The 20,274-nt window shown below is 41.3% G+C and overlaps 1 protein-coding gene across 1 annotated transcript in view; it reads left to right on the plus strand.

The window, feature by feature from the left end:
• The window catches only part of LOC108144307, a 63,265-nt gene that overhangs the window by 32,802 nt on the left and 10,189 nt on the right, over positions 1 to 20,274 (plus strand). Inside the window, 5 exon segments of the mRNA XM_017268999.2 lie at positions 10,293 to 10,444; positions 11,175 to 11,231; positions 13,896 to 14,020; positions 14,575 to 14,730; positions 16,769 to 17,206. Coding sequence (XP_017124488.1) covers positions 10,293 to 10,444; positions 11,175 to 11,231; positions 13,896 to 14,020; positions 14,575 to 14,730; positions 16,769 to 17,206 — 928 coding nt within the window.

Below are 20,274 nucleotides of genomic sequence, written 5' to 3' on the forward strand. Positions count from 1 at the left end.
AGCAGCTTCCGTTCGGCGAACGGGCTTTAAGGGCTTCTGGTTAAAGCGATTTGGCAGGTGACCAAAAGGCAAGGTGTTTACCTCGGCAGCGCCTTAACAGTGCAGCATGCACAGCGTTTGACAATGACAAATGATTACTTTTATGGCCGCGACCCCGACGACTGAGCGGGCACAGGCATTAAAACTTTCGTCTCCGACAATCTGACACCCCAGACTGGTATTCACAAGCACTGAAAGAAATCCATAGCACTAACAAAAAAACATTTGCAAACAGTTACACATCTATTCAAATAAAATAATAATATCAAACAAGAATTTAAAATATTATTATTTTTCTTAGCGTTATATAGTCCCACCAAATAAAAGTCTTAAGTTTAGCAAGAATTTAATTTTTAAACAATAATTTAATGTTATCCCAAAGAAATTAAAATATAACGCTGGTGTACAGCAGTATGAATTATTTAATATTTTTTCAAAGTATAGGTATTGTGAATGATTTAAATATTTATGTATTGTTTACTGTGAACAAAAGTTGTAAACTTCAGCTACAGGGGAACTCGACCCGAGCTACAGAGAATTACAACTGAAAAGTTATTTACAAGCTTACTTAATTTCTTTTGTTCTTTACTTTTGTGGGAAACAAAGCTTAGATAAACACCATTAAATAGTCAAAACGCCTCGGGCATCTTGGCATTTCTCAAATACTTAAAGAACATATTCTTGTGTGTTCAATATTAATTAAATTTAAAACGAGATGTTTAACAAGTAATATTGATACATTATAGATAAGTTATAGCCAAAGAGATTTATAGGATATTTTTCTCTGTGCAAAGAGGTAGGTAAACAGGCAGGAGGGCTTTATAAGCAAGGTGCGACAACCCGTGAAGAAGTGTGTGTGTGTGGGTGTGTGTGCTAGTGTTGCTAGGGCTTTGGCTTTCGTCCTGACAGGAAGTGGTCTCAGCTACTTACCACGCAGTCAGGTCCAACACTTGCCTCTATTTATACAGACAGGTCCTGCGTCCTTCGTCCTTCAGTCCGACTTATTCCTCTGCTAGCCAGGACTACTTCTCCTCTCAGGCCGTGTCCTGTTTGCCAAACGAATTAAATTGTTCGCCTCGAGTGTATTTTGTGTTTTGACGCACAAACATGCGGCAACAACTGTGATTGCTGTTGTTGTTGCTATTGTTTTCTGCTATTTGCTGTTTGCTGTTTGGTGTTTGGTGCTGCCGCCACAGCCTCGAGGCTCCGAATTTGTTAATCTGTGTCACTCAATCAGCGAAAGCCGTTAGATGGGGCAATGCGATCCACTTTTGCTCCTTGCCAGCACACTAATTATGCACGTGTCGGGATACAGTGGGGGATAAATGGAAAATAAGTGGAGTATAAATCACAGCCAGAAATGGGTAAATACAGTTTTGTGATAAATTTGTAGCCAAAGAAGGAAAAACAAACATATTTGATTTATTAGCTTTGATAAGTAAAAATAACAAAAACATAATCTAATCAATTGCATTTTCTCTATTTAATTATATATTCTTTCTTCCAAACTTTATGTTAAGCAAATATCACAAATCAATTTTTTGTGATAAATAAATAAAAATAATTTAAATATTCGTTTCATTTTTCTTTTATTTACTTACTTTATTTGCCAACCTAGATTAAAGTTACTGACCACAAGCACTTAGTGCCTTCAATTTATGATTGAATTTTTGATAAGCTATCCACTTACCGAATTTATTCGAGAGCACATTAAGTCGCATTTAATCCACCCAGGCCATAGTACAACTAAACGCTAGGGGAAATAATGGCCACGTTGCACGTCTCTATCTCTGTCAGAAATGGTGCTTATTAAGTTTGGCTGTCAATTGGGATTCCGCTCCGCTCCACTCGGCTCTATTCGCATTCGCCCACCTGGTTTTAGGTATATGATTAACGACTGCATTCGCACACACACGCTCGCACTGAGACAAATGTGACGAGTATTTGACATCAATTATCGCGCCCAGGCCTTAGCCAAAAGCCATGTATGTAGCTATAGGTTCTATATTTTCCAACCCACAATCTCCTCCCCCTGGAGAGATACGTGAGCCGGGGCCATCGATTTTCATCCGTGAAGTTGGCTTAAGCCAGCCTGTCATTGAGTAACGCGGCTCGTGTGCAGGCAGGCAGGAAGCTCGAAGCTTCAAGCTCGAAACACGGAACAAGGAACACGGAACATTAGCCAAGGCCAAGTTAATTGATTTTTTATTAGCAACCAGCACGGTTCAACCAAATACAGACACACAGCTCACCTGGAGGCCGAAACAGTTGAACTTTTGTAACTTAAACTTTCATAAATCGAAGCCTCTGCCAGTCACGTAAGTTTTAAAAGCTGATGTATACTATAAATCTCTATCACACACAAAACCTTCTTTGAATGGAAAGCCATTATGTTAACTCAGGTAAATAAGCTATGAAAAAGTTAAAAGCATGTACATCATGCAGAGACCGTAAATAAATAAGTGTTATTTTACACTCATATTATAAGTAGATAAATTAGATTTTTACTTTTGGTAAACATAAACTTAAATATCTCATAGGGCTTTTTAAAATAAAATAAAAGTCAATTTTTACTAACGGTCCCTGCTTAAAAGAAATTTTTATTCAAATCATTTATAAATAAAATTTTCAAATTAAGACTAAGCTTACTTTTAAGCAAAGTAAAATAATTATTAATCGTAGCTTTTGAAATGTATTAAGTTTCAGTGGTTAAGTGTTCAAGCAATTAAAAACAGAAGTTTTTTTTTAATGAAAGTAAACTTGAAATCTTTACAAATGTTTAGCAGTATCTTTTTAAACAGATTTTTAGACTTGGCAATCTTCAAGAATTTCTTGAACACACATGGAGCACTTAAATCGAGCACATTTTTGTAGCCGGCATTGATGATTTAAAATACATTCTATAGACTATTGCGCTTGTAGATAGTACTTTTCAGCTATAGAATTTCAAACGTGTTTGGAGTGGGAGAGTGACAGGATTTTTCGAAGCGATGAAAAACCGCAACGGGATAAAAAATTGACAATTTTCAATTTGAGTTGCGGAAATATTTTGATTTCCTTTCTGGTGGCGCACAAAAACGTGTGCAGCTCACATGGGCGCATATGCTGGTCAGAAGAGGGGGAGGGAAAGGGGGTGGTGTGCACTCACATGTCCCGCTTGTCGCAAATATTTTCCGCTCCATTTCCCGCAGAGGGAAAAAGAGGAGGCTACTACTACTGCTGCTGTGAGGGAAAGCCACAGCGGGCGGCACTTTGTCAGTGCAATAAAAGTTTGCGTGTGAATTGTGCTGCCCAGAAGACAAGCGGAGAGCTTCAAGCTGCCGGCGGCTTAATCAGCTGGGAAAGGAGGAAGGAAAAGGGGGAGGTGGAGGGGAAGGTGGGGAGAATCCTTTGGGAAAAGCATGCACTTTAAATTATGCATATGATTCGCCCGCTCGCCCTCTCGACCCACCAAGTAATTAAGTAGATAGCAGCCAATGTGGGCCCACACTGCGTATACGTGATACTTACATAATATACACGCTCACATTTGCATACACATACACGTATGGGTAGGTGTATGCAGGATGTGTGTGAGCCAGCCTCAAATGAGTATTTACGAGTGTGTGTCTGCGGGGAGTGCCTGGTGAGGCCTGTGCCGGCGTTTTAATTAGAAATTCATGCGCCTAGTTGAGCAGCCTCAGTAAACTTTTGTAAGCCCCGCTTGACTGACTCACTTGACTTGGCTGGCGTCCAATGTGAAGGCGTAAAAGAGTTTTTCCTTCTACAACCCACCCCAGCTTTGTCTTGTTTTCCCTTTTTGCATATTGATTGATAAGCAGCCAGCAGCAGTCAGCAGCAGACCGAAAATAAACTCAGAAATTGGGGGCCCATTGATTAATCGGTTTTAGGCTGACACGTCCTGGCCATTTATCAGCAGGCCAATAAAAACAGATTCAATAGATTGGCAGGGTCAGAGTGGTGATTCATTTTGCACATTCCGCATGCAAATTGAATTAAAGCAATCTTAATTACATCGGAGTGAATTAAGCTGTGCTCAGGAAACCGAAAACTTTTGCTCAACCGCAAGGCAGACTGACAGACAGACAGGACGCGGACAGGACGAGTAGAGCAACCAGGACGAGCACGTAGCCGGAACTTCTAGGGGCTTCGGCTTCGGGACTTAACCGAGTATGTCATTTTATTGAATCAAAAACCACTCAGCTATTGAAAATCAATTTGTGCTGCTGCAGCAGCTGCGGAAGTCACTCACATTTACAGTCGGGCTAACAGAAAATGTCCCCGCTCGGACAGGAAAACCCTCAGCCACAGAAAAAGCCACACCCACACGCTGCCATTTTCCGCCTTTACACTTGCAATAATAATAAAAGTACATAAAAAGCGGAACTCAGAACTCAGCACTGCCATTTGCATCCAGCAGCAGCATTTTTGGGGGGTGTGTGATCAGCAGTCGTGGCACATAACGCCTCTTAAACCGATTCAAAATCGAGTTAAGGGGACAAGGACGACCAGCACTCACCTGTTTGTATGCAAAATGATGCGCCACTGTTGCCACTGAAAACTGATGGCAGTCACGTAGGAAAGGTACGAAAAGGAAACGAAAGGAAAATCCCCAGCACCGGAGGGCGAAAACTCACTTTCCGTTTTGTTTTCGGCAATAAAAATAAAATGTTAAGAGTGTGGTGGGCCGGCAAATGCAAATTACATTCGGAGCTGGAAAAGATGTGAGGATGCAAGTGTCATTACAGGAAGAATCAGGGGGCATTTCACGCAGCTTAACCAACGCCCTTGGAGATTTTTCGACCCTTCTTCCCCTTTCTCTACACTCGACGGCTTAATGAAAGCCTTTGGACCTCTTATTTGGGTAAGAGCAGCTTAGGGTGGTGGTCATAAAACACCAATGGGTCGTGGCACACGCACTAAGCAGCCCAGAAAAGGAAAAGTAAGGAGGGTTAAAGACTTTCATACCTGACCTCCGGAATTCCGAAAAAGGCGTTGAGCCTGAGCCGCTTAAGCTTATCAGCCCACCCAGCACCAAAGTGCACACTGTGTGTGGCCAAAAGCAAACAGCATTTTGCACTTTTAATTGTGGCCAATAAATTTCCCATCCGTCAGGTTCGCAGTCCGTTTCGGAATGCGACTTTTGCATATTTATTAAGTGCAAGGACTTTTCCCTGGCAGAATGGTACGAATTGCGGTTAACCCTGCTGGACAGGTTTGACTTGCCTCTGTCATCCGTCGGCATTCAATCCCTGCTCTTGCAATCGCAGTGGCATTTGTTATGGTTGCTGCTGCGGCTATTGTTGATTGTCAAATGCAAATTGAGCCGCCTCAGATTCTGTCCTTTCTGCCTTTTCATATCCTGCATCTGCAGAGCTTCAGGGTGCATTGTTATCGTTTGGACTCAGAACTTGACTGTCCTTATTCCTAAAAGAATTTTGATTTTAGGGTACTTAGCTTTTTGTTGGGAACTTTCGTAAGTAGATTATTTAGCAGAAAACTAAGACGGATTAAGCACTTACTACAAAATATCAACGAAAACCAGAACAATCCTTAGAAGTATGCAGCAAATTTTAAATTTTGCGATTTAAGCAAACAGATTTCGAAAAGGCAAAACCTTTGAAAGTGGTTTAAAAATCTGCGTTTAAAAGAACGTTTTTAATTTTTGATCGATTTTTTTAAGAATTTAATAAAGTAACCTCTTTTTATTTGTTTAAAAAAAAATTTAATGATTTCAAAAAGACATAGTTTTAAAGGTTTTTGGTTAAAATTTCTAAGAATTGTTATTTTTTCAAAAAAAAAACGAAGCACAAAAGTTAACCTTTAACCCATGTGAACCCATCATGAACCCTTGTTTAAAAAATTGTAGAGCAAAACAAGTCTAAAGTAAACCTACCTTAAAGAACAGATGTCTGGGATGAATGTCGCTTTCAGGACCCTATCATGCCAGGCTGTTGTGAATGTCAGTTGCAGTTTGCAATTGACACAAGCAATTTGAAGCCGCAATTAATGAAAATTGAAAAGTGTTCGTTCGCATTACGCATACGCCAAGTGGTTCTGGTCGTGGTCCTGTGTGTGTTTCTGTGTGTGTGTTTGTGTGCTACATCCTGAATTGGATCGATGGAGCATTGTGAGAGTGATGTGGTTGCATAATCGCTGCTCCACATTGCGCGCTGCAATGATCACACACAGCTGCACACACACACACACACACACACACACACACAGGGAGGACACACATGGAGGACACACAATGACACAGCAGGAGCAGCAACAAGCAAAGCCATTAGAAGTTGCAACAGTTTTGCAACCAACAACCCCCTGTCCTGTTTTTGTGTCGAGTCATTTTTGCGCTCAGAAGCACTCACTAAAACAAATAAACACTTTGCGCATTGTTTCGTTTTGACAAATGCGTGTAATTTACGGAAATGTTGTGTTTGTACGTAATGTTTTTCCAGGCCCCTCGCAATCCGCAGCTATCTGGCCATATTCCCGTGCTCCTTGCTGGCTAAATAGTCTTAGGCGTGTTTGCGGAGCTCTTGGACTCCTTAGCCAGACAGTTGTAGAGTCGGCAATTAGTTGGAGCTGGGAGAAAAAAAAAAGAAACCCATCCACGTCCACCCCGCAGACATTCACACTTAGTCTAGATTACAAAGACTGCAGCGGGCTAGAAAAATATAGGTTAAAACTGAGTGTTATCCACCCGCCATGGCTGCTCATCAAAGTGGCAATAAAATATGCTTTCATATTGCCAGTGCTCGAATGGGCCATCGTGGGCCAATTGAAATGCTTATTACAGGGAGGAGTGGCATAGTATCTGGGTAGCTGGGCATCTGGGCATCTGGGTATCTGGCATCGGGCTGTGGTTAAGCAGATCAAGCATGGAATCACAAAGGACTTCTCCTTTGTTGGCCAGCGCGCTTTGTTGCGGCCTTAATGAGGAAATTTCCATTGGCCGGCCCGCTCGAGTTGGCAATTTACGATACCTTTGTGGTTTCAATCTAGCAATGGGCAACATAATTAAAAATTGTGACAGCCATAAATTATGTTTTGGGTTCCTCCGTCGAGACAAGAGATGGCAGATAATTAAAGTGGCTGGAAGAGTAGCGTAGAGAGTAGAGCGGAAAAGAACACAAAAGTGGGCTCTAAGCCACTTTTTTTTTGGGAAAGTAGCTTAAAAAGCCAAGTGAAATCAATTAGGTCGCAATTTATGTCAGACAGAAAGTGGATGGGTGGGGGATGGAACTTTAAGACTTTTTAGTCCTGGCCAAGGCAACATTTGATTTCAGTCTAGCAGTGCACAACAGCAGCAGCTGCTCCTGATTGCACTGCATCAGGGGGAATGCCCACATCTCACAGGGTCCCCAAACGATCTCTTTCCCATCTAAAACGCCCCCATCTACGCCCCTGTCCATTTGGCAGCTGGCTGCGGGCTTTGACGTCCCTTTTTTGGATGGGACTTGGCCTGTTGCAAAGTGTCAAAACGTGTACTTGTCGCTGGCAGAATGCTGCCGCTGCCATTGCAGCTCCTTTAATTTGAATTTTATGCACTGCATGCATAAATTTATGGCCCTGGACACGCCCTCAAATGGCGACGACAATGACAAAGGCAACATGACAGGCACATGTCCATTATGGCCAGACCCTGCCGTCGCCACTCATTTAAATGTGCTGGTAGATGGTTGATGGTAAATGGTAGACACCAAAAGAGCACTCGCTAGCTGCTCAAGACTTCTTGGCCATGTCTTTAATCGTTTGACCAGCATTAAATTGAGAAAGCACTTCCATTTCCATTTCCTGCCTTTGGCTGGGCATTTGAGTAAAAATTAATTACTCAATAAATATGGACGCTTTTGTGCTGTGTGAAAAATTAATTTTTAATTGCAATCGCTGCGAGTGAATTAATTTGTATTGGCGAATTCTTCGCAATCACTAACTGGCATTCCAGTGAATTTCATCCTTTGTTGTCAGTCCCGGCGATACATTGGTTTTGATATCGCGCTGCGCCACATGGACGCCGAATGCATGGCAGCCTTAATATCCTGTCTGTCAGCTATTCAAACCACCCACCCACCTACCCAGCCACCCACTTTAAACCACCTTCCGTATGTGTGGCCTCGCCCCAACTTCTGTCAGGCTGTCAAAGTGCTAAAAATAACATGTCGAAAACGAGCTGTTTTGGGGTGAAGCGAAAAAACAAGGTGGAAAACCCAGCCGAAATCGGAAACCGAAAATCGAACGAAACGCAGCCAGGCGAACTGCAATGAAAGCGTTCTGCTGCATTATAAATACCGCAATTGCATTGAGTGCAATGATTTTTAACTCGTTCTGACGTTCTGACATCATAAAATCACGCTTCACTTCAGTCTCGTGAAATTCGGTGGGAAGAGCGAAAATGGTTTTGCGATGTTGCGATTGACGAGCCAGCACCAAAAAGTTAATGGAATTGACTGACAGCCAGTAAATTACAGAATTTTAAAGGTTTCAGGTGTCAAAAGGTTTTAAAATTCATTTATTTGTTATAGCTTATTAAATTTGTTTGTAATTATTAAAACAACTTACTTACATCACTAATTATTTGCTTTGGCCTGAACTTAATATGACCATTCAAAGCAATATAAGAATTATTTTATATTAATAGATAGTTTCAAAACAATACTTCAACTGACTATGAGCTCTTTTGGTATCAAATTATTGCAGGTAGCTTCTTAAATTATTGTTATTATTGGAAAGTTTACCAAGTTAAACAACTAATTTAAGAAAGAGCCGCTTCGCATTATCCGTAATAATTTGCTGTAGCTTCAACTTAATAAGGTCATTCAAAAGCAATTAATCTATGATTTATAACAAACGGATAAAGCTCATAAATTATTAGAATTATTTTATATTAATTGATGGTTCCAAAACATGAGCTCTTTTGGTATCAAAAAATTGCAAGCTGCCAAAGCTTAATAATGCAAGAACACAATGCACATAAGCCAGATATTTATTGAAGATATTTTAGTTATATTTTAGAGGTCTAGTTAAGCCATAAAAATATATAAATATTAATGAAATTCTATACCGTTATAACCAGATAAAAACCCACTTATAATGGTCATTAAACTTATAAAATAAAATTCTATGCCATCATTGTTCAATGAAAGGTAATAAAAAACCACTTAAAATGTTGTAAGAAATTTTAAATCAATATTTCTAGTTAAAGGGGTAATAAAAATGCAGCTTTTTCAAAAAAAAAAAAGGGGAACAATACGAATGTACGATTTTTCCGTTCAGAACGACCTGTTAATTGTCCCCTACTTAGAACGAGATTCTATTTTTGCGGTTAAAAAAAGCGTATAAAATGCATTGCAAAGCTCATCCAATTATGCAACGTCCGTGACAGATAGCAAACCAAATGGGCTCACAACTGAACTACTAACTATGTACGTACGATAATAACAAGGATAGCAAGGACAACTAGGCTTACTAAACTGTGACCCCTTGTCACACGTGGTTTTAATTATTGTTACAGGCTGTGGGTGTGTGTGTGTGAGTATCTGTGAGCATTTGAGCTTGTGTGCGTTTGTCCGGGGCATAATTACATTTTGTGGCATTCGGCAAAGTGTTGATTATTAATTAAAATGGCTTTATTCAACGCCTGCAACAGACACAATTGCGTTGCCCGTCATAGTTTCAGTTAAATATTTAAGCATTCCTTTGCCTAAATACTGTCCCTGTAATCATGGCTCCATTATGGCATAACGAGTGTTTTGAATTGTGCACTGAAAGAAGTGGGATTGGGGATATACATAGTAAGAAAGACATAGTAAGAAAGAAGAATTTATTATGCTATAACAATTTATGAAGTCTATAGCAATATTTAAAGTAAGACTAGAATGTTTAAAACCATTCCTTTATTTTTTGAGAACCTTTTCAAACAACTTTTTAGATCGAGGAATTAAATTCAATTAAATTTATATTTGAAAATCGCAAATCTGGAACTTTACTAATAAAGTGTATACCATTGGGGTGAAATATCTTTAAGAGCTTCCATCCTTTTTCTCAGTGCATGTAATATGTGTGCATGTGGCAAGAACTGAAATCAAAATGGTTGGCAAATAGTTGCCGACAAAGTTGAAACGGAATGCAACGAGTTGCGAGTGTTAATGGCCTGTAATTAAACTGCAACGTGAGACGTTTAAGTGGAAATTGCATTTTGGCTAATGCACTTTCTCACCCCCGTTTTCCACCTCTTTTTTGGTATTTTGCAGAAGGATCTGTTCGTGAGCAAAGTTGAGCCGACCTCGCCGCGAAACGAACGCAAATTCTCCGCTGCCACAGCGCCATCGATGAAAACAAAGTGGCTGAAAGCATTTAAGAGCCTAAAGCCTGCTGGTTCTGGTTCAGCACAACAAGCGGATAGGTGAGTACTGACTGCACCAGCTTTTCCTTTTTTCCCCATCCATCCACCCACCCATCCAGCCATCCACCCACCTACCATTTTCCCGCTGTTACACAACATTATCGGGCATAGAGCAAGGCCCATTAAGTCGAATACAAGCCGCAGCAGAGTATCTAGTAACTACGAGGAGGCGGGCGGAAAAGAAACCCCAGCCAGATACAAAATGAAATAGTGCGGAGAATACCCAGTATACCCAGTATACCCAGTATACCCAGTATGCCAGTGGAGGGAGGAGAAAATCGGTAACGGGCCCGCCCGCACATTAATATGACTAAAAGCTTGTGAAAAACGCGAAAAATTATTCAGCCATCCAAGGGTAGAGCAGCCGACCAACATCCCCATCCCCATTACCATTTACCATTCCCATTCCCATCTCCATTTGCAATAAAATACTGTGAAGGAATTCCTAATATTTGCACAATCCGGATTATGCAATGCAATGCAGCAATTGCACTTGCAATTTACAAGATAATTCCATGCAAATTCAGGTGCATAAGCCGGGCGCACTCCACTCTAGTTTAAGCTAAGCTAAGTTCTACTTGCCATAATAATGATCTCTCCACTTCTTCTCTATATAAATTTACGTATATACCATCTCCATTCGAACACTAAATGCATTCAATATGCTTTGCCTAACCAAAAAACAAAAAATATAAAAAAAATGTCTCGATATATTATCGCGATCTATCAGCCAACCACCCCGACAAAATCAAATGTACCACGCTGTATCAACCGTATTGACTTTGAGGTAACCGAAATTCACCAAGAACCACAACTAAATAATAAAAAAAAAAGAACATCACCCAGCATTTAACTATAGTCCCATTGAAACAATACCCACTGTAATCAATGCGAAAGGTTGCTGTAATGTTGCACGCAAATGTAGAATTAGCTGAGAAAATAAACCCCGCTTACATCCCGGCTAATTGGTTTCAAATATCGAAACGACACACTGTTTTATTTGTTTATTTGCCTATGTTTGTAAATCGATTTCGATTTCAATTTCAACACACATTTTGCGAGAACATATTTAATTTGTCTTCGGGCGCCGTAAATGCCACCTGCGTCCAGTAAGTGTCATCAATCACGTGTGGGGCGGCAATTAAAATCCATAGATAGTCGAACTGGCACAAAGACAATGGTCTGGATTCTGGTACTGTATTCTGGATCTGGTCCAAGTCCAGCAACAAAGTTTTCCCTGTTCGATAACTACGGATAAATGTGTCGCTATATGTGTTTTGTCCGTTTTTGTCCGTTTTTTTGTCCGCTTTGTCCGTCTGGCTGTTCCATATGTTCCGGACAAGTTTCCGGCTGCACCCAGTAAATTCCACTCGGCGCCATTCGAGCATTGAAAAATATGCGAAAAATTGCAAAACTATAAATTCAGCAGCCTTCTTTTTCCACCCACGTGCACAGAGTGCAACCTAGAAAGTGCCAACTGCAAATGCAACTGCAAGCGTTGCAACATCCAGTGGCAACAATACTTAATTCCGTGCCGCCAGCTTGCCCTGCCAATGATGATAAATCGGAAAATCTTCTCGGCTTAGTGAATGGCCAGAAGTGGGAATGGTGCTTAAGTGGGATCTATCTCTTCAAACTTTATTTCGAAATATTCGCCACACTTTTTGGTGTGTATAAATACACAGGGCATGAATTCCACTCGCTCGTATATATATGTATATTTGCAAACGTGACAAGAAAATCGCAGCCAAAAGTTCGGCTGTGTTATATTGCAAAAGTTTCGTCTGAAATTACGGAATGACCGAAACTAAACCATAACCAACCGCCTCCCCCGCAAAAAAAAAAAAAAACGAAAATGAAAATGAAAATGAAAAGGGAGCCAGTTACTCATTACTGCTTTTTATGGGCTATTTTATGTTTTTATTTCTATTTTCCTGCATTTATAGTATTTTGCCCGGCCAGGGAAAGTTTTAAGTTGCACACAAACCAAACTAATGAATATGTTATGGAAATTATTATAATTAAACCATTACTCATGCTGCCCAAATAGCCAAAGAATATCCGTTTTGTTTTTAGCATTTTGCCATAGCTCTGCACCCGAAATAAGAACCAAACACACACACCCATACACATCTCCTCAAAAGCCCAGTATAATTAATTAAAATTAACTCCATAAACCCCGAAACTAGATAATTCCCTTAAGTATACCAATTAATCGTAATTACCCCAGTATAAACCAGTACTATATACTGAACATATCAATTGTACATACCTGTAAATTGTACATGGCCTAGATAATCAACACCTCGGGCATTATTTGTTAGCTAAGTCTATCAGTTAGTTTGATCAATATTTAGTTTAAGAATTACGAATATATATTCAATGTCATCGTGTCAGTGTTCATTTGTAGCTGCCAATCACGATGTTGCACTTTCCCCCACCTCCCCACTGCCAATGAAAATGGCCCAGAAATGTGAATGTTTTTGTATACTTTACGCATTTGCAAGAAACAACTTTATAAATATTGTGCCAATGTGCTCAGCTGAATTTATTTGCCAGTCGGTCTGTGAGTCTGTGAGTCTGTGTGTTCATCTGTGTGCATAAGCACCTTACAAACAATCAACGTCGAGTCCTAGGCCTCTGAGCCTGGTTCTGCCTCAACAATTGCCCCATTGTGAGTCCTTCTCCCCATATTCCCCACTTTCCCCAGTTTTCCCACATTTGCCAGCCCCGAAAGTCCTTCGCATTTTTTGCTGGTAAATAAAACAAAAGTGCCAGAGGGGTAGGAAGCGAGAGGGAAGCCCTTGCAAATTGGTTGTATCTCTCTTGCTTTTGTATAAATATGAACGAACACGAAATTGCCGAAACGAATTCGATGTGCACACAATATAAATAACACAATAATTTGCATAAGCACTGTGGATTGAGAGATCTGGTCAAAGCACGAGATCACGAGATTGTAAAATACTCGGGGCAGTGATTAATCGACCAAATTCCTGTAAATCCAATTAGGTTGAGTACTGCAACCGCACAATGTGTGTGTGACTGTGACTGTGTTTATTTTAAATACAATTCTCTTTAATGTATTTCTCGTTCAAACATATAGACACACGCACCATCGTTCTGATTAATGTGCATTGTCCGCTGTCCGCTGTCCAGTGTCCATTGTCCATTGTCCACACACCATTGTTCATTCGCCATTGTTTGCCGTTGTCACTGTGCGCACACAGCGTATAGATATACAAAAACATAAAAACATAAAACATAAAATAGCATATGAGCAGCCTTCAAATGCAATGGCTGTTCATACGATTTATGAACATATGTTTAGCCATTTCGGCCAACTCTGGTTGTGCGGTGGGGTTTTCTGGGGAAGAGTGCAACACTTGCGACTCCACCATCGGGTGCACCCCCTAACTAACCCACCCTTTTGGCATCGTCTCCCTCACAGGCGCAATGGAGCCTCCAGCACCGCCTCCGAGCCGCTGCGTCCCAACCTGGATGGCAGCCACCACCTGCAGGAGTACACCTACAAGAAGATAACGGCCTGCGACGTCTGCTCCCAGATACTGAGAGGTAAATGTGCCCAAAGTCCCTTAATCCGCTCTATAATAGGATTGGCTACATTTGCCAAGCATTTATGTCAGGGAATAGAGAGAGGAGAAAGCTTTTTAGACTGTTTAGGTATGAGATAAAAAGTAAATTTTGGTATAAAATTAAACCCCTTAAAAATGGTTGTAAATTATCTTAATATAAAGCAACCCAAAGTACTTAAATTATTAATATAACAAAAAAATGTTTTATTTAGTACTCAAAGTACTTGAAATATTAAAAAAATTGTGTGCGAATAGAAAATTCTTGAATATCAAAATAGTAATCGTACCCAAAATAACCATTTTAATGGTAACTTCTACTTTTAATATTTTTTTGGCTCAGATTGAAAATAAATTGTCTAAATTTCGCCAATAAACTAAAAATATCACAATTTAATCGGTTGAAATCGCGAACAGGCAAACAAATGATTTTAATTGGCACTTTGGGTATTGCAAAGTCGGCGCACTCGCCTGCAGCACTTCTTCCACTCCTTGTGGAAAAACATTGCTAACATTGCTCCTCTTCCGCTTTTGCAGGCCACACACGCCAGGGACTGCGGTGCCGCATCTGCAAGCTGAACGCCCATGGGGACTGCGCCCCCAATCTGCCACGCTGCCAGGCGAAGCAGAAGTTGCTGCGGCGCCAGAAGAGCACCTCGGAGCTGGAGAATCGCGTTGATATCGAGGAAGAAAGTGAGTATCTGGCACGCACCAGCATCACAGCCATGGCCCCAGAAAAACAGAAAACAGAAAACAGCTAACAGAAAACAGCAAACAGAATTCAGAAAACAGAAAACAGAAAACTGAAACAGAAGCAGGCTAAACACACTACTCAACATACTAACCGCTTGAGGCCGGCTAAAGAGTTGCATGGGTTAACGAAATTGCCCAACAATTTGTTCGACTGTGTTTGCATCGGGGCATCAGAATCAGAATCAGCATCAACATTAGCATTAGCATGTCCTGCTGCAGTACCAGGAATCCTTATCCTTGCAAATACCACTGATGTAGGATACCCAACACTCAACTCACCTTACGTTTGGGAACACAGACCGCATCAGCAACATTTTGCTTGCCGCTTGGCAAACATTTATTGATTCGAGCTGGCCAAAGAGAATGCCGAGTCGAATGGGTGTGGCTGGTATGAGTATCAGTTGATTTCACAATGGATTTATGGCACTCGTGGGGCATTCAGATTGTGGCACTTTGTGATTTGTGTCGCAATTCTCCAGACCTCAGCGAGCAAGAACTTTTGCAATTTCCCTGGCTCCTCCTACACACACCCAACCAAATACATTGTAAAATATATCCTTAGAGTTCTAGATGATGATTTCAATTTCCTGCCCATTGAACCGTAAGCAATTGTCAGGAGGGGAATAGAATCTGTTGCATACCTTGCGGGTGCTACTCTGCCATTTATTGTAGTTTATTCATCAACCACACAAATTCCAAATTGACGACTCTCGACATTTATTTGATTAAATCAATATGAAATCCTCTTCCCTTCCCCCTAAACAAAAAAAAAAAACAAAAATAAAAATAAAACAAATACCAAACAAAACACAATTAGCCTCGCCACAGGAGTCGCTTGTTGCAGCTGCAGCCGATCAGGCGGCGGATGAACTGAATCCTAATCTGAATGCGAATATGAATCCGAATCCGAGTCCAAATGCGAGCGCAAGTCAGTTGAATGTGCCAAATGCGAAGTTCCGTCAAAAGACGCCCTTCATGCATCGCATTGCGCAACTAGGTATCGGTATCCCAATGAACTGTATTACTCGATTACTAGTATGTGCCATAAACGTACATCCAAAACATCTAATTTTACAAATATAAATACTCGTATAGTATGCGCCAGATACTCGATTGAAATGCGCTTGACCTTATGATTTTGTTTCGTACTTTGTGTTTGACTGTTGCGCTTTTGACCCACTTAATTAGCGAGATATTCAGCGAATGACAACCAGCTCAAAAAGTATATACACACACCCCAACACACACAATCAAAAGAACACACCACACATGTTAAGACCACAAGAGGATATGTCGAAATGACCCTGGAAAAAATGAGAGCTGGGGGACCACTCAACGAATTCAGTTCAAGTAGTGGAGCATGTTGTAGCCGCAACACTCAGTACTCAGTAATCAGCATTCAGTATTCAGTAATTATCGAAAAGCTCACTAGAACTTGCCTCACGTCTCATACACCGCATAAGTGTTTTTGGCTACTGTTTTTGGATCGGTTTTTCGGGTACCACATCGTAGACATCTGGATCAGAGGTCACCATCGGGTCACCACCTAGAGTAAAGTAACATCGAGCTTAGCTGTTCGTTATTATATGTACCCACCTAAACCCCCCACACACACTCAATTATAAATTCAAATTCATGACGACAAGTGTCCCCAATCCGCCCCCCCCCATCATCAATCTCATACCCAATTATCGAATCGCCCCGAAACCACTTGCAATTTGTACTAATGCACTTCAACAACGCATCAACAACATCATCATCCCAATCCGACAATTGAAAATCGAATCGAATCGAACCAATCTGAAATCAAATCAAAAATAATATGGTCCTTCATCAACCGTACCGTCAACTCTCCTACTTCGGCACCAAAAAAAATATGCAAAAAAAAAAAAAATGAAATATAAAGAAATAACCGAAATCGATCAAATTTACCGCGTGCTGAAACAAGCCGGCGAACTCAAATCCGGGCATCTTGCAGCAGGCGTCGACAAATCCGTCCAGGGCAAACAGTTGGATGGCGGCGTCGCTGGAGGATCTGGATCGGCACTTCCGGTTCCGGTTCTCACCGAGCGGGATATGGGCAGGGCCCCGCCCCCGGACATACCCATTGTCAGTGTCTCGGAACTGGCCCTGCAGGAGCAGCAGCTCCAGCAACTCCAGCAGCAGCAACACCAGCAACAGCAACAACAGCAGCAACAACAGCAACAACAGCAGCAACAGCAACAACTACAGCTGCAGCAGCAACAACAGCGCAGTCTGGCATCGGTGGCGCAGGCGGCGGCAGTACGGGCGGGACGTGGGGTCCGGCCGCCGCCCGTGGCCATGCCCATTCTGGGCGTACAGCTGCAACAACAGGAGCTGCAGCAGCAGCGCGGCGGACTGCCAGTGCCCACGCAAGACATTTCGAGTAGCTCAGGTCCGACAAGTCGCCAAAATGCTGCCCAAGTAGTTTGTCTTATTATCTTTCTCTCTCTCTCTCTCTGTCTCTGAAAATCTATAAATCTCTGCATTTTTTCGCTCATTTAACATTTTTGCAATTTGATTTGAGTGAATCCTTGGTTGTAGTTTCGGTTTTGAGTTCGACTTCCCACCAACCAACAACCACCACCTCCCAAAACTTGTATGTCTCGAGTCCCGGATCCCGTCTCAGTGCCTCAGCTTAACCATTAAAAACCAAACCAAAGTAACGTTCAACAAAACCAGTCACCAGCTCATTTTAGTTAAAACACGGGCTACCTTTCTTCTCTCACCTTTTCTGCACTCGACTTGTAGAGCTGACCGTAGTTGTTCATCTCTATCTACATAGCTGCATTAGTCACACACAATTGCATTCCCTTTGCGAACATATTTAGATTTGGCATAAAAACAATTTCAATTTCACAATGCGCTAACCAAATAATTGCTCATACGCCCCATTGCTTCGCTTTTGGAGTTGATAGATTTTTTTGGCCAGTTTCAGCACACACATACACACACACACACACACAAACACACACTACTATAACAAATAACTAATAACTCACATATAAATATGCATTTTGTGTATAAATAATTTAATCTAGAGTTGAATTTGAAGCAGTTACCGAAATATAGTACTTTGTAGCTTAGCCAATATCAATTATAGCTTACGCAAACACATGTAGCATCTACGTATCATATTTAGTTGAACGTAATTAATTTGTGTATGCCAAATAGCTTGTTTTCCTTAACCATCCTGATTTCCCAAGCATTCTCTATTCAAATACCGAATCGAGCCCAGCCAGCACACAAACAACTGAAAGTAAAGGGAAGTGAATTGCAGTGAAGTGAATTGGGTGAATGGAGGGGCGTGAGTGTTTGTCTACGCGAATGAGCTTCAATTAAAATACATGTCCTGTCGTTTCGTCTCGTCTTTTCCCTAGAGCAATCACATGGCAACATGGCAATGCCTTTTTGTCGCCTACTTGGGGCCACAATTCAGACCGCTCTCCTTTGGCCGCAAAGTGCCCCAAATCTTGGCAAGTGCGCACATAATTAGTGCCACAACTCTTGCTGACTGCATACTGTTTGCAACTGGCAACTGGCAACTTGCAACCTGCAACCTAGGCAACTACAACTGCAACATTCCCTGCGGTCTGCAGTTGCATTATTCCAATTAGGAGAGTGTAAATGCAGCACCGAACTGATTGATTGCAGATTGCCTTTTGCGGCTGCAGTTGTTGCCTCTGCATCTTGGCCTGACCCCAATTACCGTAGTTGTAAGTACAGTTCCATCCGAAGGGCGAAGGGCGAATGGTGAATGGCGAACACAGAACTCACATCTTAGATAAATAAAACTATACCTTAAATGAAAAACACATATATATCTATATATTCTTTCGTGTCCATATCTTTTTTGCCAATTTTCGTTTCGCTTGCCAAACTCAAAATTACCAACCAATAACCCAACCAACCAACCAACCAACCAACCAACCAATTAACCACATCAAACAAACACACCAAGAACCGCGATACGGCCAGTTCTTTGCCCCCGTATCGAATATGTCCAGCTCGGCGTACATCAGCAATGGCATTGGCATCAACTACTATACGGGGAATGCCCAGCAGCTGGGTGCCTACATGCAGCAGCAGCAGCAGCAGCAACAGGTGCCTGCCACATCCTCGATTTCGGCCGGAGTTTCGCCAGCCCACCAGCAACCGCAGCAGCAGCAACAACAATCTGGAAGCAGCACCAGTGCCAGCAGCAGCATCAACGATCCAGGACTGAGGAGGCGACTTTTTGCCGGAATCCGGCCATTATCCGTTTTTGGACGCCTCCGACAGCAGCGATCCTCGCAACATCGATCGATCTCGTTGCCAGAAAGTAATTACGAGACCAAACACATCTTCCGAGGGGACAGCAACAACAAGCACAATTGTACTAAGAACAATAACAATACCAATAACAAGAACAAGAACAAGAACCCAAACATGCCGATGCAGAAATCGTTCCATCTCCCAGCCAGCACTACTTGCAGCACCACACCATCATCACATATCGGGGATTTGCGGGACAACTACTATAATAGCATAGACCCCACCATCGTAGACATGAGTTCTCGTTGGAACAGTACTGCATTTGATTCCCACTCGACATCGATGTTTAGATTGTGTTTCCGTGTTCTGTGTATATCTCTCTTTTTCAATTGAATTTATTTGGGGCCACCGCAGTTGCATCTGTCGTATGTCGTGTGTCTCTGTGCGTGTTTGTTTGTTTGTTTGTTTGCCTGTTTGTTTGCCTGTTTGTTTGCCCCAATGCCAAAAGATATGTAGAGTGGCAGGACGCATTTTAATTATTTCAATTTCGGCGAACCTCGCTCAGCTCAACGCAGCTCAACTCAGGCCAGCACAAACCAGCGCCATTAAACAATGGTCGGATTAAATGCCAATTAGTCTTAACCCAGTTTACACTTCAGGCAAATGGCTCATTTCCGTTGCAGCAGCAGCGAAAGCAACTGCAATGCCATCATTTGTATACATGGCCGAGTTCCTTTTGCCGCTGAAAGGAGCTTCATCATGCTTCAGCTCGGCTGGAGTCGAAAGGAAACTTGCTTCACGGAGTGCATTTCATCCTACTACACTTTAGAAAGGAACTATTTGGGCTAACAAAACTGGATTCGAAAAAGTTTTGCTCTTTAAGTGTATCTCTTAAATTAAAATTGATACATAATTGCAATTAAATGTTTTTTTTGAATGAAAATGCAATGTTACAAAAGTTACAAATCTTTTTTAATGCAAATATAAATCAATTTTATTTGGATCCTATAAAATCTGATATATATTTCTAAAATGGAAACTAAATGTTACAAAAGTTATAAATCTGCTTAGATTCAAATAAAATCAATTTCAATTAGATCCTCTAAAATTTACATTAAAAATATCTTATTTTCCATCCTTTTTAATCTTTAAAATATCTCTCGGTGTAAGCAAAGTACAATAAACTTTACCGCAGAAAGAATGAAAAGC

Source organism: Drosophila elegans, unplaced genomic scaffold (assembly GCF_018152505.1).
Source record: "Drosophila elegans isolate 14027-0461.03 unplaced genomic scaffold, ASM1815250v1 contig_183, whole genome shotgun sequence".
Classification (NCBI taxonomy): Eukaryota; Metazoa; Arthropoda; class Insecta; order Diptera; family Drosophilidae; genus Drosophila; species Drosophila elegans.